The 20,434-nt window shown below is 37.6% G+C and overlaps 3 protein-coding genes across 3 annotated transcripts; 2 read left to right on the top strand and 1 right to left on the bottom strand.

Annotated features, from left to right (window-relative positions):
* Positions 1 to 12,323: 12,323 nt before the first annotated feature.
* On the bottom strand, positions 12,324 to 13,821 carry GCK72_019296 (uncharacterized protein; the record flags this gene model as incomplete). The annotated part of the gene is made up of 6 exons (XM_053732961.1): positions 12,324 to 12,497; positions 12,557 to 12,646; positions 12,696 to 13,244; positions 13,292 to 13,471; positions 13,520 to 13,606; positions 13,681 to 13,821. 6 exons carry the CDS (start codon positions 13,819 to 13,821, stop codon positions 12,324 to 12,326), a joined length of 1,221 nt encoding a protein of 406 aa, XP_053581874.1.
* A 2,105-nt stretch (positions 13,822 to 15,926) lies between these two features.
* Positions 15,927 to 17,262, top strand: GCK72_019295 (uncharacterized protein; the record flags this gene model as incomplete). The annotated part of the gene is made up of 7 exons (XM_053732960.1): positions 15,927 to 15,998; positions 16,147 to 16,295; positions 16,343 to 16,575; positions 16,618 to 16,766; positions 16,812 to 16,939; positions 16,983 to 17,057; positions 17,109 to 17,262. 7 exons carry the CDS (start codon positions 15,927 to 15,929, stop codon positions 17,260 to 17,262), a joined length of 960 nt encoding a protein of 319 aa, XP_053581873.1.
* Positions 17,263 to 19,367: 2,105 nt separating this feature from the next.
* Positions 19,368 to 19,652, top strand: GCK72_019294 (uncharacterized protein; the record flags this gene model as incomplete). The annotated part of the gene is made up of 2 exons (XM_053732959.1): positions 19,368 to 19,442; positions 19,488 to 19,652. 2 exons carry the CDS (start codon positions 19,368 to 19,370, stop codon positions 19,650 to 19,652), a joined length of 240 nt encoding a protein of 79 aa, XP_053581872.1.
* Between the last annotated feature and the right edge of the window lie 782 nt (positions 19,653 to 20,434).

The raw sequence follows: 20,434 nt of genomic DNA, 5'->3' as shown, positions 1-20,434 counted from the left end.
AGTTTAGAGAGAAATTATAGGTAACCGACTAATTGAGATAGACTTTGCAGAAGACTGACTGCAGATTAAAAAATTCTTGGGCAGATGTTGTGACATCTGGTTCTACGGTACAATGCTTCCAGATTGATCCTATTTCAAAAACCGTCAACTGGGTTATGATGTTTCAAATATTCCATGAATAAAAGTTATCCACATATTATCAAACACAACTCGATGATCTAAAAACAAAAATTTTAAACCGGAAATTGCTTATTTGAAACCCTCGTGATACCATAAGCCCTTCCCATCACCACCGTAAGATGACTAATTTTATAGACCTCTTCTCCACTCGCTTCTCATCCAATCCTGCTGAAACAGTCAATGTTAAGAAACCTACCGAAACTTACCAAAAATAGAAATAGGATTAGGAATTCTTCTAGATTTTTTTCGTATTCGAAAAAATGTAAGAATGCGGATTAGTGCGTGTGGAGTGAGAAAAATTAGATCTGGTGGTGATGGGCGGTCTTGTGCTCGGGCTCTCCCGACGTCCTAACGAGTATATAATTTATTCTTTCTCCCGTTTTTCCCCTATTTTCCAGACGAATTTCACACGTTACAAATAAGATATGTATTCCAAAAGACAGAGTGGAAGAGGTGTACAACTCGAACTCGGAACAAGAATTGGTATTCTCATGAATGAGAAATATGAAGAGTGTTGAGAGGCGGATTCCTAAGATTCCATTCGTACTCGACAATTATCTTGATTACAGCCCTCGGGCGATACATAGTTATAGGTTGTGCGAGAAGATTTTTTGAGAAAGAGCACGAGATGGAAAATTGGTGTGTTGAGCTCCGTGAGCTGGAAGCAACTGAAAGGACAATAAGGAAGATTCTGGAAGAGAGAAACCATTGATTCAGAAATTCAAGAAATTATAGAATCAGAATATGAAATTCATTCGAAAATGACTTTTGTGTATGGAAAAGAACAATGAGATCAAAATCCAGAAATATTTGAAAAGTAAACTTTAGATTTTTGTGAATATACACGGTTTGATGGAGGTACTCTATTAGTCTTTTCTCAGTTAGACACGTCAACTACTTGGTTTTTAATATAAAATTTCGATCTAACAAACTCAGACGACAACAAATTAGATGAAGCTTCCAGGAAGCTGAAAATTAGTTGATTTTATACTTTCGAAGCACTTGAAATAGTCTTGAAGTTTTTGAAGTTTAAAGTTTGTCATACTAATACTTTTTGACGTCAATTCCATTCTACTTTTAGGATGACTAACACATCCGTTTCGGCAGTTCTTATTTTTGAAGTGGCTAGATTTCGGAAACGTAATTTCAATATCTAGAGTTTGTCTGCAGCATGGAAACTTATGGAGAAACTGGAGGATACCAACAAAAAACTCAAACGCGTGGTCTACTGAAATACAGACACTCAAACATGAGCAGTACATCAAGTTTCAGAAAAAAAATTGTACTTTTCTGGAAAGATTACCTGAATTCTCAGCAGGTTCAAGAACCATTCTGCAAGACTTTGGTGTCTAGACAATGCAACTTTTTTTCGGTATGTTTGAATATTTCAATTGAAAATAACAGAGCAAAGAGTACCTCTCGAAATGTCGAGATAATCACTTTCACATTTCCCAAAACTTGGGCATTCATCACCTTTTTCATCCACAACAAATTGCCATTTTGTTGCCATTTTTGACATTTTTCTTCGGAACGGAAATTGGTTTGGAGCGGCACGAGGACAACAAAAGAAACGAGTGGGAAGAGTTTCAGTGATACAGGAAATTTGAAATTTTCAAAGAACAGGAAGGAAATAAGTGACACTGCTGCATGAGTTTTGCAAGATTTCTTTTTGAAATTTATAGATAAAATTAGGGATTTTCAGGTGACAGATGGTAAGATAGGATGATCTGGAATTCCAAGTATTTTGTTAGATTTTGAGACAACACCCAGATTAAACCAAGTGTTCCGGAAGTTTCATGAAAATAAGAAAACACAGTGATTCACTGAGTTTATACGTATACAAAGTAGAAAATGTATCAAACAGACCACTAATGGTATGAATGATTCTGAAGAAAATGGTATGAATGATTCTGAAGATAGTTAAAAAGGTTTCAGAATGTTTTTCAATTATTCAAAATCCACTCGGACTGTTGCACAGAAGCAGCTTGACCGGGTCACACCAATTATATGAAACAATATATTTTCAGAGGGTTTATCCTTATCGAAATTGAATGTGGAGAGTGACTTTCATCCCAATAAAGAGCTCCTCAAAAAAGAATAGACTGATCTTCCGTATAATTCATCAAAAAATTAATATTTCGTTCTGAATTTTTAATTTCTTCTTATTATTCCTTTATTTTAATTCAACACCGGTCTTTCTGGGACGCTTGAACATAATCAAAATTATACGAAAACACCGAATTGTGCATATTTTTTGGTGTTTTTTCATGCAAATTCAAAATTTGGTCAGTAGAGAAAAAGAAGCCACATGTCGAATCGTTTCAATTTTGAAGCCCCTTTCTGCTATTTTTAGATTTCCTTCCGTAAATTAGAGAGTGAAGTACTTGACATATTTGAAGGCGTTCTTTGATCATTTGAAACACTTTTGAACTTTTTAAGAAGAGATAAATTTGCAGAAATGTGGGAATTATTCAAGTAAAGTGTAGGAAGCTATAAATATTTCAGATATTCTGATAAATTGGCCTATGATATATTTTGTTCTCATCAAAACTCAAACTCTGAAACTTTCATCAAACACCAGAAAAACGGCATTTAGGAGAGATTGATTCCAGGAAAATTGTAATATTGGAAAACTCAATTTTCGTATAAACATGATATTTCTAATATACTCAACATTATAGAATCGGACTAGATTATAATAGAGCTTTCGATCACAAAAAATAACATTGTGGGGTTTGTCTTCAAATCGAAAAACAGGAACCTGACAAAATGAAGAAATAGATCCCGGATCTATCATAAGCTGACAACAAAATTGGGGGTTATAACAAAAATATTGGAGAAAAAACAAATAAGAGGAGGGCTTGTTTTTTGGGAATGAGTCATGGAAGGGAAATTGGGAAGGTCCCAAAATTGCTAGAAGCTTTGGTAAAAAAATATGGCAAAAAAGAAATATCAACTAATAATATGAAGTTCCAGTTGACAATTCTAGATCATGGAGTCCGTGAAAGCCAACTCGAAGATTCACGTCCTTTCATGTTTCTTTCCATTTGATGCACTCTTGATTACGTAAAAAAATAGTACATTCTATTGAAGACGATCAATTTTTTCGAGCGTCCTACTGTATTTGGTAAACTATTCAAAAACAAGAAGTTATTCGGAAGCTTGACTCTAGACTTTCTATGAATATCTAGGAAATCCAAATAGACGTAACTCCTAAAACAATAAAAACAACTCTTAGAGAAGGAATAACGAATCCGGACTCCTAATATATTCGCTTTTTTTCCTGACTAGACTCCTCCTCAACTCAAATAAAAAACCTCCCCCTCCTCTTTACTCTTTTTCAATGAAATACGAGACGGACGTACCTAATTGGAATGATGAATAAGGCGGGGGTTTATATGAGAAATATTTGGTCGTTGGTGTATACGTGGATTCAGAAACCTCGATACAGATCGAATCTCAAAAAAGCAGGAAGGTAAAAAGAGAAAGGGGTCATCCATCTATTTCAAAAACCGATGTTGCACATCTATAATTAAATTTTTTCGAAGGAGGTACGAAATACGGAAAAGGAAAAGAAAAGAAAATAAGAAGGTTTCAAATTTGAGATCGTTGTACTGATGTTGACTTTTTGAGATTGGGCAGATAGACACGTGTGATTTCTGAATATGTGCTTGTGAATGACAATGAACTCGATATTTTTAGAAATGAATTAAGATGAGGTACGTCAAATTGAGTTGAATAACAACAATTGGTACGAGAAGTACACAAACGTCATGGAGAATGAGTTGGGGAAAACAAACTGGGTGAATTAATTATCAGAAATCGAGAGGGAAACTCAAAATTGAACGAAATTGGACGAACACTCCACCTCAACTTTGATCAGGAAATTTTCAAAACAGAAAAGAATTTTCTATCTTACAAATATGTCCTTTTGAATCCTAATCAGAGAGTTTTGAGAATGTGGAATAAATCATGATTTCGTGATGTTTCTACGCGGATTTAACATTTATGGTGTCATGGACGTAAAGTTCTGACGTCAACCCCTTTTTCTAGATAGTTCTCCGACTGAGAATACTACTGATAAGGAGTGTATAAAATGCTCCTTGTCAGAGTATTCGAGGTCGGTTTTTGATTCTCTTATCTTTCTTTAATTTTTGTTTGTTGAATAAATATGTAGAAATAACGCAACGTGTTGAAGAGGTGTCTTACAGAGATAAAACCGCTACACACAGAGGAAGCCTACTATCCTCATCGAGAGATGAGAAGGTTATTCCGCTAATACTATGATAGTCCGGGTCCGTACAACCCCAACCATCAAGTATTATTACATGGAGGTTCCACTCCTCACAGAAGTATACTGCTTCTGTGGAACTCGATTCTCAGAATTCGAGAGTGTGAATTACTATTCCAGCCTCTAGAACTTTCAAAAGTGACTAGGCCTAGGAATATCCATAATCTAGCACTAAAAAGTTTTATTCAGTTTTATGAGGTGCGCACCTACTTTCCTGTAACACCTGTAAAAACCAGAATATTACTATCTGCACAAAATCTGCCGAGTTCGTTGAAATTTTCTCGTTCTCGTTTATCCGGATACGGAGATTTGCGAAAGGCAAATCTTCAGAAAGGTAGCAGTGATGTTTATTGCTCGGCAGGTTCGACTCGTTAACCTGAGGAAGAAGTCTCTTTAAGAGCCGATAGTCGTGACCTGATAAAGGTTCTGCTCAATAGTTGGTTAATAGCCATCGACTTCTTCTTACGGGTGACACCTCAACGGCTGGTAGCCAACTGATAATGTTGATCGTCGAATCACAGGGAAAGTGACGATAGAAATGACATATTATCAGGAGGATAGTCCTATTGATGACATTTATGCAGAATTTTGAGAACAACCCGGCGGTGCCCGTGGTATCAATTAGTCATCATCATCGCGTAGACCCTCCGTACTATTCCCGGACTCTACCGTATGATTATTTTCTCACGTGACCAAGGTCAAGGGCCCAAAAAGACCAAAGTCAAAAAGTGATCGATTTCCCAATTTTTTCGGAAAACGTAAAACTTGAATAATAAACGTGATAGTGCTAGAAAAGTAGTGACACCCTATCAAAGTGAAGTTGTAAAAGTCGAATTGACTAAAAGAACTTCAGCATGATAAGGATCAAAAACCTGACCACTCTTGTTGGCCACATATACAGTCTTAACCTTGATTTCAACATTCATTTTCCAAATGAAACCCGAAAATCTAACAAATAAGACAGTTGGTTGACAGTACTTATTTTCTCCCTCTGAAAAAGCAGAGAGAATACTATATGACTAGAATGACTTTTCAAATTAACGAAAGCATCTATTAGTCAGAAGTTTTACGACTCTCCGAGATCGTAAAACGAAAATTGAGATGCCGAGCACTAAAATTAGGCAGGCAAACAACCAGGAATTTAATGACGCAAGACGACTACGGAGATCAGTATAGTCTCCGTTAGTGACGCAAATGAGATAACGGAAGAAAACGTTATCAGAAAGTCAAAGAAAACTCTGGAAATTTTGATGACGCAAATGAAGTTGACCGTAACTGATAAGAAACAGTATAAAAGAGGACTGTATACTTCAGTAGGTCACTACAACTCTAATGTTGAATCTTCGTAATCGTCAGGTTATTCGCCCGGCGCTAGGTGCGAGACCCCCCGGAGCTCGAGTCGAGCAACCAGCAGGTCGAGCAAGAGCGCAGGCCGCTGAACCTGTAGCCCCAAGGATGACCTTTAAGGACATCAAAACGGCTACTGAGGCAATGCTCACCTCTCTCCCGAAGTTTACCGGAGAGAGAGATGAGGAAACATTCGCCCAATGGATACAAAAGTATGCCATTGAGGCGAACACACTCCGTCTCGGAAGGCAGCTAACTGCGGGAATCTTTCCGCGGATGCTGACCGGCTCCGCCCGCCTTAAATATGACGGGTTAACGGACGCCGAGAAAGCGGACTTTACCTTGGCTACTCAAGCTCTCGCCGTGAAATTAAGAAATCACGGAGGGCGAAACAGGGCCATGAGCGAAATGTCCAAGGCAACTAAAAAGTCATCGGAATCGATGATAAAATTTGCCAAGCGAGTAGAGTCTCTCGTAAATGCCTCATTCCCGGCGGGGACAGATGAGCAACGAGCTGAACTCACTATCAATCGTTTTATTGAAGGGCTTCCAACGCGGATCCGGACCAAAGTTAAGGTCGAGGACGCTCCGGAAGATCTATATGAAGCGATTGAACTCGCAGAGAAGATGGAGGAAATCATGCGCGAGGAGGACCAAGAAACAATCAATCTGATTGATGATGTAACCAGGTCCGGCCGTGATGAGGTAGAAGAGATTCTGAGAGATCAAGTGAAACAGCTCACTATTGAAAACGAGGAACAGCAACGTTTGCTCGATCACGATCGTTGGAACCACTACCAATCTCCATCAAACTTCCAAGGTCGAAACCCAAACAACGGGTATGGTCGCAACCAAAACCAACGAGTTCGATTCTCCGATCAGCAGAATCGTGGAAATTTTCATCACCAAAGAAGCACGTCAAATTTTGAACGAACTTCGCGGAATGAAGAAAACTCCCGCTCTAGAAGAGGATGGCAAACAAACCGAGCCCCGGCACAATCAGGAATTCATTTCTTAATGATAGTGACGTGTGTTGCTCTTTGCTTCCCCTTGGTGACAGCCGATTTCCAAATTTGTCCGAATGTCCGAAGTGGAGAATATTTTTCACCACCACCTCAAATGACATGCGAACTTAACCCAATGGAAACGGTAGTGAAAGCCACAATTGATATTTATACAGAGTTTGGAGGATCTATAAAGGCAAAAGCTCATAGATGTGCCCAAACGGAGTATCAAGCTTGTGAAGGAAAAGGCTTCTGGATCTTTCAGGAAAACGACAACATTGTCAATATCACTGTAAAGCCGATGAGCCACGACGATTGCCTCCAAGTCATTGACCAACACCAAGTGAAAAACCAAACACTGGTTTTTATGGGGAATGGAATTTTTCATTCAAAACCCCATGTGGTGAACAAAACAAAACTTCCAAATGGAACCTACTGTAATGCAGGAGTGGTATACATGTTGGAAGTTGGTGAAATTGCAACTCCAGACGGAGATCGAGTGATAACCTCATTAGGTGACACAGCGAATTGCAAAGCAGCGACCGGTGAATGTGAAATCTATGATGCTCGAATTGTTTGGAGCTCAGAGAAAATCACAAAGTTCTGCAAATATTCCAAGGTAGAAACCACGGAAGCATTTGTGACGAAAACCAAAATCGCGATTCCGTCCCTCCAAATGGCTCTTGAAATTAAACAAGACCAAAACGAGACACACACGGAAAATTGTGGTCTCCGCATGGCGGTGATAACAAATAACGGGTTTGTGATTTCTATCACAAATCATAAACAATCACTTTCTGAACTGATTGACTCGGTCGAAAACAAAAAGACCAGAAGGAAGAGATCCTTGCGATTGAAAAACAGACCATCGGATTTGCTAATCCAACGTCTGTATGGACCAAATGCAACTCTCTCAAGTTACCCTATGTTCTCCTATGACCCCATTACTGATCCGCGAATTCTGCACGAGATCAGAAGATATGACATCGCTTTGAGTCACATTCGCTATCAATGGGAAAATTTTGATCTCCCCGATAAGCAAATTGCGGTGCTCAGGGCAATCAGGGAGGGGGAATACAGAAAGCAACTCATCCGAGAGCTCAGAGAAGATGTTGGAAACCTCAAGAATGCTGTGACTATAAAGCAACTTGAACAACCATCACACCACTTTGATGGGTATCTGAATGAAGAATTCGGAGCTGCCAGAGCACTAGTAGGAAGTGAGAAAAGGGAGTGGAGTGTACATACACCACCCACCGCCCCAATCACCACCCGAACGCCCATGAGCAGAGAAGCTGCTGGCATAGAGTACATCAGACAAATGTCTGATATACATCGGAAAGCAACTGAAAACCGAGACAACTCTCAACTCAACGGGAGACTCCAGTTTGTTGCCGACAGGATCATTGAAGCAAACCACCAGGAGTTCGATAACATTTATCACAAACTTTGTGAGATGCAAAACTCACATATTGAGATATCGAAAACCCTGTTAGCCATTGACCCCACACTCGGAATGCGTGCCTTGTTGAAAAGACAAGACGTAGTCGCAAAAAGAGCGGGAATGGTGTACCTAGTATCACAATGCAGTCAAGTAACAGTTGACGAAGTGTACTATGACCACAACGTTAATGGAACTTGCTACGTCGATACACCAGTCAGGTTACAGAACCAAACATGGTTCATTGCCCCAGGCATGGAAAAAGACTTAGTGAAAGAAAGTGCAGAAATCCCATGTGAAGAAGTCACATTAGGAATCTACAAGGATGAAGACGGAAACTGGAAGAGCCGAAATGGTCCTTCAGTGGTCCGCAATATCCCGATCACTTTCATGAAAAAGGTTGAAAAAATCAACCTTACGTTATCAGCTCCACCAGTATTCAACAAACTGGAAAATATTGATAACCCGTTGGTGTATTTAGCAACCTGGACAGTTAGTATGATGAGATTGAAAGAGACACAGATTGAACTAATGCGAAACTTACGCAGTAGGGGTCTGTCTTCATCGCCAATCGAACATATTCTGGGTGATGGTGCAGGAAAAATTCTGGGCATTGTGGGAGAAATCCACAACAGCATAGAAGAAAAAACTGGTTTTATAAGAACGCACATTATATCAGTTATAAAGAGCGTCGTAATACCAATCCTAATCATTCTGGTGTTAGCAGCAGCTGCAGTTATAGCTTTGAAAATTTATTTGTTAAAAAAAGCAGCCGGCACAGCTATCTCAGAACTGGTGAACCTCACGCGAAGTGCTCCACTATCTATTCAAAAAGTGATAAGACGGTGGAAACCCGAAGTCCATAACATCATGTTACAGGACGAGGATGACACCGAGCTTGATGTTTTTAGCATTGAAAGAAGTGATTCAGTAGTTACCATACTCCAAGTACGTACTATCTTAACCTATGAAGGTATGTATACGGTACCGAGACTACCAATCCAAGTCAACCAAGAAAATGCTATCGCCATAATTGACACTGGAGCGTCCATTTCTCTTATCACAGACATGATGATAAAGAGACTGGGGGCTGATCGTGTCTATAGGGACATACCACGTTCTCATGAAACTATTTATAGTTGAGGAGAAAGGAGCCCCAGAACAATGTGTTCTCGGAATGGACTTCATCCAACAACTGAACAAGCAGAAGCTTAATGTTTCATTCAACCCAGCGGGAGACATCACCATTGGAGAAATGAATGTTAAGATGCTGAGTCAAGAAGACTGTCAAAGAATTTCCAAAAGTCAGACGGAGATTTATATTGGCAAAGTCAAAAACTCAGAAAAGAACTCTGAACGGGATGAAAAACCACCTATTGTGATTCAATCGCAAAAAGAGGGGAATAATTCAACCGTAAGTTTCCCCCCGAAAAATATCGTTTTTGGGAGGGTGACCGTATCACCGACTGATAACATGTTGAAGTCACAACAAAAATGTTATCAGAACGATGATAGAAAGGGGAAAATCCTTTCGGAACCCATTTTGCAATGCCACGAACTTTTGAAGACTAAACGAGGAAAACTCGAAACAGTTAACAAAAATAGTGCGGCAAAATTCATCGAAGCAGCAACAAGTGCCCAGGACAAGACTACAAGAACAAGCCGAAACAGTGCCATGGATGCTGAGGAGGAGGAATGCTCACCAACGCCAGGAGACAATAGAGGTCGTCAACCAAGGACTAGGAGAACCAACAGTGCTGGAAGTATTTTGGATCAAACCACTCAACAACAACAACGACGTTTCACTTTACATGGGGAGCCGAATCAAATGCCAGAACAATCAGAAGGATCCTTGGATCAGTCGACGCCCACCTCACTGGACAATGCATTGCGACGCAGTCGACGTCTCCAGCAGTTGCCGGCAGAACATACATTTCTCTAATATTTCTTTTTATTTATTTATAATTATTTTAACGCCCGGGACGAGCTTGTCCTAAGGGTGGGGGATGTCATGGACGTAAAGTTCTGACGTCAACCCCTTTTTCTAGATAGTTCTCCGACTGAGAATACTACTGATAAGGAGTGTATAAAATGCTCCTTGTCAGAGTATTCGAGGTCGGTTTTTGATTCTCTTATCTTTCTTTAATTTTTGTTTGTTGAATAAATATGTAGAAATAACGCAACGTGTTGAAGAGGTGTCTTACAGAGATAAAACCGCTACACACAGAGGAAGCCTACTATCCTCATCGAGAGATGAGAAGGTTATTCCGCTAATACTATGATAGTCCGGGTCCGTACAACCCCAACCATCAAGTATTATTACAATGGGAAGAAAAAAAACGAGGGTGGCATCCGAAATCTGATATGAGTTCTTGGTAGAATAAGAATAAGTAAAAATTTTTTGGAGCGATATGCACAATTTCTCAATCTCATACCAAACACCATAAACTAGATTGGTTAAAATTGAAAAGTGACTGAAATCTAGACTCAAGTTGTTCGGGTTTGGAAAATTGGCTGGCACTTTTTGGAGATGACATAGACAAATCAGCTCGGATGGCTCAAGAAAACGAATAAAGAGATACCAGAAGTAGGCGTCATTCGTAAAGAGGAAATACTTTGTCCAAATAAAAGTGAATGGTATTGTCAAAAACGACATGGCAATTGGTATTGTAAAAACCAATTTCATGATGTCAGATATTAATTCAAGAATACATCTTACTACTCAAATTTTGATAGAATCGGGATCCTAATTTTATCCTTTTCTTTTTCAAGACTATTCAAGTTGTCAATGAATTTATTTCAGGAAAGAGCGTAATTGTTGTCACCAGATAGATTTTCTAAGCAGATTGTGATTGAACTTCTAAACTCCAGTTGTCGGTTCCGGTATAATTTGTAGTGAAATTCATAGCAATTGTTCATTCGTAACCGAAATCTTTGGATAATTTCCTATTTTCACTGTTTCTAATGTTTTGTCTTCCGGAAGTTTCGATATCACAGTCACATCAACAAGCCCAAAAAACGCTGAATCTTCGTAATATCTCAAAAAACTATTGGCACCAGAATTCAAGCCAATTCGTATATTTTTCGAAGGCCCTCTGTAGGAAATCGCACAGTTTTTTGATCTCTGGGAACACAAAGAGATGATTAGTCTGAAAATTGGGATTTAGTAACAAGCATTAATACAATCAATGAAACTTACATTCCCTGTGGGCCAAAATGATCATAAACTTCTTTGAGAGGTAGATAAGGGAGAGAAAATAGAGGAAAAACGGCTGACATCAGTAACACAGATTTGAATGAATCAATAGAATAGACTGTGTTGTCTAGGACTGAGATTCAAGGAGTCTCTCGCAGACACTTATTGCACAGCATTTAGTGCTAGCTATAACTCTGACAACTTAGGGTGTTTTCAGTTGAAAATGACCAGTTGGAGAGTGAATCTCAGCGTTGCCGACTAGTCCATACAAAATTAACTTTATGGTATAATCAACAACACCGGGAAACAGTATAATTTTCAACTGACAACAGCCAAAGTTGCTAAAACTATGATCATCTCTGTATCGCTGTACTGTGCTATAGAATTTAGACTCTTACTTTATTTTCCAGTGAGGGAGAGGATCTTCAATCTATTTATGGCGGTTCGGATATCATAAGGCCGATTGATGACGTCACTGCGACAATTATAAACAGCTCACGACAATTTTGGATGATTGTTTGGCCGGATTTTGCTGGAAATTCACACCGACAAACAGGAAGTTAACACAGTTGCGAAGATTCGTCCCTATAATTTGTATTTTATTGCTTGGATCTTACTGTGATAACAATTATTCTGTTGTATTCACTGTTCTTGTTTAATAACTGAATAAAAAATCATGTCTTCAGATTGAGAATCACTTCAACCGTTGACGTTGGAACGAAGAATCATCTGTAGAGAAAAACTTGCAGCAAAATTGAGATATGAATTGGAATATTTACTATACTTAGATTGAAAGAGAGAAGTAATAAGAATTGAGATGAACCAGGTTCAAACTTTCATAAAATCTGGATATTTTTTCAAGTTTTATTCATGAATATCGAGAATGTCTTCCATCATCGCTACCATATTCTTCTTCGATTCCTTTCTGGCTTCATCCTTTTCTTCTTCAGAAACACCCGAGCTTTCAATGAATGAATTGATGTCTGGAAGGAGCATCATTGCTGTCATCGGAGCGTAGAGTTTATAGCTGTCTTGGAGCTGTAAATATAGACAAAACATAGACAAAACATAGACAATATTACTCTCGTTGAACTTACCTCTTGCAATGAGAGAAGCTCTTTTCCGTAAACTTTAGTGAACGTCTCGTAGTAGCATTTTATGATTTCATTCCCTTTTTGACGACGATCCTACAAAACAGTTCTGATGACTATTCTCTTCAAAACGTATAATACTTACTTTTCCTGAGAGACACATTAATAAAAGTCTAGAAAGATCTAATCCCGGTGGCATTCTGCTAACTCCTTGCCAATCGATCATCGCCTCCAACTTCAGTTTTCCATCCTCTCCCATACTATGGATTACATTGGCTTGCCACAAATCTCCATGGTTCAATACTAGTTTCAATCCCAAAATATCCGAAATATTTGTATATTTAGGCACCAAAGTTTTGTAATGATGGAATGTTTCAATCACTTTCCCGACTTTTTCTTGATTTTCTTCACTGAATTGCTTACGAAGTCCTTCGAATTTCTTGTTCAACTCAGTATCATTGAAAAAATCTTTGAAAAGAATTTCCAGATAATCTTTTCCCATTACGAAACTTGTTTCTGTTAGAGAAAGAGATTGTGCAAAAGCAGAAAACGTAGCAATTCCACGAACAAGTGGAATAAGTTCATCTGCTGGAATTGTGCGGAACACTGGAACATGATGAACATTCGAGACGAAATCAATTATCATGTACCCTTTTAGATCGTTCTCTTCCTCAAATGACTTCAAGGAATACACCTGAAAACTTTAGTTTATAAATTAGAAGTTCGTGGAGAGAACCTCACTTTTGTGTAAGGAACATCCGGATGATTGAATTTAGAAAGAATTTTGTAGGTCTCTACTTCTCGGTTATGACAATCCCTTGTCAGTTTCGAGAGCTTATTCATTTTTTCATCACTGAAGCCTTTTCCATCTTCGAAATTCATTATTTTTGATACAGCAACAAGTGCAAGTTGGGAAGAAATCTCAAAAACTACTTTACGTGTTTCAGATTTTTCAGTTTCAAAACTCACTTTCAACGCGAACTTGTTCGGAAGTTCCTTTCCTTCTTCAACATTTTGCCAATCTGGTTCAACTAGAGCGATTCTTGACATGAACCCCTGAAACTTCAAAGAAATAGAAAAATGAAGTCATTCGGACTGAGTTATCATGGTTAAATGATAATTAGTCTTACCTTCAAATCGCTAATATTGGTTGCCTTCTTATTGTCACCGAAAGTAGCTTTCGTCCCAAGTTTCTTCTGAAGATCCGTTTCAATATCTTCCCATGTTACATGAGTCTCCAGAATACCGTCAGCTGGTTCAAAAAGCGACATTTTGAATGATAATGTTGGTCGAATCGTTTTGAAAACACAGTCATTTTATACTCTTGAAAGTCACAAACCCCGTCGAAAAGTTCGTGTTTTTGAGACAGATAAGACACGGTTGTCGGTAAACTGCATCAGTTTCTCCACGTATTGCCGTCACGATAATCGTTTCAACTAGGAAGAGGAATTCAACAGTTCAGAAACAGAAAAAAGTTTTTAAAATACTTGATCCTCACTCTAAATATGATTTTAGTGAATCTCTAACTATTTAATTCTCAATTCTTCACTCGATCGTGTCATCTTCATCTTTTTTTTTTGAACACATTTTCTTCGATGTGGTTTCTGCCAGAGAGGGTTTATCAGCACAGTAAAGTTGGGTTTCCATCATCCCTGAGACAAAATTATTATTTAATTTTCAAGTACAGATCAGCCAAAATATCGGATAAAAAGCAAAGTGTATGCATTTAATCTATCTGGATCTTCCGGAAATCTGGAATGATAAAATCGTGAAAGAAAATCGAAATTACAAATTCAAAAACAGAGCTTCGAATCTTCTTCGTCAGTCCAACAAAATTTAAAATTTACTAGAGAAACCTGGAATTTAATTAATATTAAACGAAAAACGAGACAACGAGACAACGGAAATATGGTTTGAGGGGAAGGGTAACATGTTCCTGATGGGTTGGTGACACACTTTTCAATATTTCCATAATTTGCTTCTGGTTGATTATGGTAATGTACATTGGTCAATGTATCGGAAAGCTTTCATTGCGAAAATCAGTTCAGCGAGCATTAGGGACAGATATCGGAATAGAAATGCAGTTGTTCCAATACGGCCAGCGGTTTAGATGTTAAATGATCGTTATACTACATATTGACCAGAGCTGTGCGGAAGTAAAATTTTCAAAAAAGGAAGAAGGAAGAGGGAAGAAGGAATAACATTTTCAAAAAGGAAGATGGAAGAAGGAAGAAGGAATAAAAGTTTCAAAAAGGAAGAAGGAAGAAGGAAGTGAAAAAAAGGCAGAAGTCGGAAGTATTTTTTTCAAAACGGATGTCGAAATTTGTCAGCTTGTTTAGGAACATACAAACAACACGCGTCGGAGCATCGTTAATTGATCGGAGCATCGTAAATTGGTGGCAATTCAAAAATTAGCATTTAAAATTTCAAATATATTACGAAAAAGACGTTGGATTTAAAAATTTCAAAAAAGAAGAAGGGAAAAGGAAGAAGGAAGTGAAAAAATGCCCGGAAGAAGGAAGAAGGAATTCCGCACAGCTCTGATATTGACCTCAGTGAAATAACCTGTTTAAATTCCTTTTCAATTTGACTCGAATATTCTCGAGTTCAAAATGTTTTATTTCCTTTATCCATATTTCAATTTGTGTTTTACTCAATAAAACCAAATCAGTTTTTGCTCGTTCCTAATTGAGTTTGACCACACATTCAACTGTTTATTCAATCTCATAATTTTGGGCGTTCTTTCGTTTTTTGTCAGACTTTCCTTGGATAGACACTGCATGTTTTACAATTAGATGGGAAATGAACCTTTTCAGACTCATTATGGTTATGTTCAATAATCGCATCGCTCTTCTGAAAAATCTTATGAAATTGAAAATTAGAAGTCTTGGAGCATCTGGAGAAGTGACACCACCAAGTGTACCACAAAACGATAAAAAAATAGTTCAACATGAATTAATATCGAATTTACTGCTTGGGTTTGGAATAACTATTCAACATTTTTCAATCGAACTGTTCCATATTCTATAATTCCTGTTCAAACTAAGCAATTTTCAATTTAACCAATAAACTCGTGCCTTCTTTTCATCCATTTTCATCCATTTTCACAAAACAGAATACAAGTTTGATGAGCCAGAAACTTCCAGAAAGGAACTTCCAGAATCTCGTTTTAAACATTCTCATTTTCCCTTTTTCCAAATCTAATTCACCTCGGGAGGTGAGAATAAAACGTGCAATTTTACAAGATTAGGTTGTGCGGCAGCACGGAGGGAAACTAGTAATTACAGCCAAGTAGTAGGAGTAGTCTAGTTTTTTGATTTTGTTGAGAGAGAGGTTTCATTTCGAGAAGAGTGAACTCTATACCATTTCAGTCAACATGAACCAGTCGGCAACTGGTTACGATATCAGCAATTGGGACAATGCAGTGGCATCTGTAATGATGTTTGTGGTGAGTGAATAAGAAAAGTTTACAGTTTTTGAGTGTCACTATTTCTTGTAAGGACTATAGAGCAGTAATATCTACCAGAGCAATTTAATTAGGCAATGGTTAACAGCCCAATCCAAAACTGAAACTTTCCCAGAACTCATGGTTCTAGATGTTCTTCAATGTGACTATTATTTATAATTTTGTGAAATACAATAATCAAAGGACATCCTTCAACTTTATCTGCACAATTCGAGCTCTCAATAACACTTTCATACTGCTAGTTAACTTTATCGGAGTATTTCTTCCAGCAACTGTTCTGTAAGTGAGAAACATTTAACAATAAATCTGAGTTCTCAGTGTTTTAGTGGATATTCAATTCATAATCCAATGGTAGAAACCGTGATAATAACAACTGCTTTAAACTGCAATATTTACAATAACCATCAGAGTATTTATATGGCAGTCAACAGATTTGTTGCTATTTATTTCCCCGTAAAATATGATATATTTTTCGGAATGAAAGCTACTGTGTTGGTGCATATTATTTTTTATTTGGATCGGATTCGAAATGTTACATTTGAAAATATTGAGAGATACGGTGAGTTGCTTAGAGAATATGTGGATACATTTTAAAATACAGAAAAACAAAACTTTTTGGTGTTTAATGTTGAATGGCTGGCTTATGGTGGACTTATTGATAGTCAAGATATTATTTTCTATTTTGCAATCGGGCTCACTCTCATTCCATTTGTCATTAATATTTTCACATTTCTCAAGTTTTATTACTTGGTAATACAATATGAAACTGTCTAATAAGAAATATGTTATTTACAGAAGAAAAGAGTAACTCGCGATGATTCGGAGAGAGTGAAACAAGCGAGGAGGAACATGAGACAGTTTGTGCAGACTGTTTTCCAAGATTCCATGTATCCAATCAGCGTGGTTTTTAACTCAAAACTCAAGTAATTAATCATGTCTTCATTTTTTTGAAAGTATTATTTTCAGTGTACTCATCCGCCACCGGTTTTGGACGTTCTTCTGTCAGACATTCATTTGGCAGACACTGCATGTTCTGGATGGGTAATTATTCTTACCAGTTATTACATCATTCAATATTTTCTGTGTTTATAGACTCATCATGGGTGTTTTCAATGATCGAATCGCTTTTCTGAAAAAGTATATGAAAAGAAAAATTCATAACTTGAGTGCATCGAAAGAAGTGACACCGCCGCCTGTTGTAGGTGTGCAAGTTGCACAGAGTGGTGTTGCTGGATCATCAAACTAAACGATTGGGCTTCCTGGAATCCGTTTGTCTTTATATTTTTCAAATCTATTTAATTTTTCATTCTGATTGTTTTCATTTAATTCTTGTTGTTATTTGTCTTCACAGCTCCCACCTATTTATTTTGATCTGTTTATTTTTACTTTTATTTCCGGGCTTGAAATTAATATATTTGTAATTGTTCAAACCAGATCTGATAAAACAAATTAACTTTTGTGTTTCAATATACAAAAGGTCTTCTCGGGACTATGTACTCTACGTACATAACTATTATTTACTGAATAGGACATGTTTCTACATGATTGGAAATGGCAAAGTGCCAAAAGTTTTCAACACTTTCAGCCTATGATTAGAAACGAAAATGCCAAATAATCTATAGATTACTATAGTAACCAGACTATCAGAGAACAAAATTATGGAGAAAAAAAAGGAGAAAACGGGCAATTACGAGAGACAGAAACTTTCAATACTCGTCTATTCTATTTCTGAAAACGCAGATTTCACAGAGTTCAGTCGGATTGATCTCACATATTTGGGAGTAAGACAATTGAGTATTACTCGGAAAACTTCATTCATGGACTCCGTGGGGTTCATACTTAAATATATCGCGGGAATCAGTCCGGTTCAAAGGCAAAAACCTCCACTATATATCTCAAAAAAAATGAATTACACTTAAATGGGTTGACCATATTGTGTTCTACTTTTTGAGTTGAAATTTCATACATTTCAAATTCATCCTATGCACACTGAAACCCTCGAAACAAATGTGATCAAAGCGTCCAAGGCGAAAGGCATGAGCTATCTCCCATTCACAAGGGAATACGTTTGAATATGACAATCCCGAAATCTGGATGGTTGAGTATTCGGAGACTCGGTAAACTAGGAATCTGAGAATGCAAGAATCTAAATGGAAATGGGTGTGATTGAAATGTTAGGAGTTGTTTAACCAATCTCTGAATCCGGGAGCTAGGGAACCATTAAACCCGAAAAAATTGTGAATCCAAGAATCTGGTTGTAAGGTGTTGAGGAACCTAAAGGAGTAGGGCTGGAAGAGATGATTGGAGAGGGTAGGATTACCCGGAATATGATTTGAACTTTTCGCTGTGAAGAAAAGCTAACCTCCCTGCGGTAAACGTACTACGTACTCCGACGAATTTCTTGGGAGTAGGTGAGCTGAAAATGCGAGAACGCAAGCCCGAAGAACCACATCGTCAATTCCGCATTGTCCTTATTGCTACGGTTTGTTGGAAGCTGCGTTCTTCTTCAAAATCAAATGCTCGATAACACTCTACCGATGTATTCTACTCACTATATTCTACTCACTATCGTTTAGTTTTTTTCTTATTTTAAGGCAGTAAATATTATTGTATATCTCACATTTAAATGGACTCCAAATGTATACATCTACATCTGTAATCAAACTGCTCATAAGCATCTTTTACACAGAGAAATGAGCAACAATAAGTCGAGAATCGCAATTGCTTGAGCCATATATTTCAATTTTCATTCGTTCGGAGATCATCACTCTCTGAATAAATCGTTGTAATTAGTTCTAATGAAAACCATCAATCAAATGAATCACTTTCCCACTAGACAACTTGTTTTCAAGAAAAGTTCTGAATTTATTTTACCGATTTGAGAAGAGTTTGATGCTCTGCTCAGATTCGGAGCACTTTTCATTATTCAGACATCCTTTTTTATTATATTTTCTCTCTATGACGTGCACATCATATTCAAAAATACGCTTGTAGCGGCTAGACATCAACAAAAAAGTTTAGTTTGAGCCATAACGCAACAATTATCCAGAGAGACGCCTGATTAGAAGCCGATGATTTTGGAACTGGAGTGGCCAGACAAACACTTTTTGAGCTCCAAAATGTTCTCACTCTGTTTCTATTCTGCTTGCTCCGATTTTCGCTCCGACGATAACCTCGTTTAGAATGTTGCTATTAGTTCAAAGATTTGTGTGTGTAACCCAAAAATGTAGAGAAAAAATGTAAACATAAAAAAACAGCTGTCTCGAGTTTTGGTTGATCAGATTCTAGTAAATGTCACGAAAGTTTCACTTTTTTAGAAAGAATACATTCTTGTCTGGAATCTTGTCTGGCATGAATTCATCCACTTCGGATACTTACACGATATCCGATTGGCCTAATGCAGTGGCTACGGGAATGATGGTTGTGGTAAGGTAGCAAAGTTAACCTTTAGTCTAACAACATAATTTACAGAACACAATCATTGGATTATTCTTTAATTGTCTGATTATCTCCAGCTTTATAACAGACAACAAGCAGAAGACATCTTTCAATTTGATCTGTGTGTTTCGTGCAATCAACAATAATCTAATTATTTTGATTATGGCAATGATCTACCTTCCGGCAACTGTAATGTGAGTTTGAAAATCAAAACAAGCATATGAATGACAAAAAACAACATTCAACATGACTCACTTTGATCTGAAACAACTTCAATCACGTCAGTTGTCTGTTTGTCTCAGTCTAGAATTGATTAAAAAAATGTGGTGTTTTGGTATAACTAATTGTCCCACAGAGTAAATTATGTATAAACCATACAGAACGAAGCTTTCTTTAGTAGTTGGCAACTTTATTGTACGAACACTCCCTAGCCAGTTACGCATCGACAATGTAATTTCTTCCTCAAATCGTCCCATTTCTGTGCAAAACAGGGTGATTTTTGAGCTGTCTCCCCTTAAAATGACCATACCTCTCTAGTGAGTGTCCGTACAGAAAAATTGTCAACTACAAAAATAGAAGCTCTACCCTTGTTCTGTATGGCTCATACATAATTTACTTTGTGGGGAAATAAGTGATAGAAATCTGAGGAGATTTCGCAAACCAATCTGAAAGTTAAAAATGTTTTCCAACTCTTTAGAATGAGAAAACTGGGTCAGGCACATTATTAAATGGTTTCCGCTTTGAATTATATGTGAACCAGGACATCATAACATTCTCTTTTACCCCTGGTAAACCAAATAAAAAATATTCTGCTGGTGTCCTGTTCCATATCTAAGTATTCGGAATTACTTATGAAAGAACTGACGTTTCTGGGTCACAAATCACCATTCCTCTTTCTTCCCAAAATCCTAGTAAAAGTAAATGCAATTTCTATCAAAAACCTGACTAGAAGTTAATACAAACTCAAGAAATATATTTTC

Source organism: Caenorhabditis remanei, chromosome V (genome assembly GCF_010183535.1).
Source record: "Caenorhabditis remanei strain PX506 chromosome V, whole genome shotgun sequence".
Taxonomy (NCBI): domain Eukaryota; kingdom Metazoa; phylum Nematoda; class Chromadorea; order Rhabditida; family Rhabditidae; genus Caenorhabditis; species Caenorhabditis remanei.
This window is presented reverse-complemented; position numbering and strand designations above follow the sequence as displayed.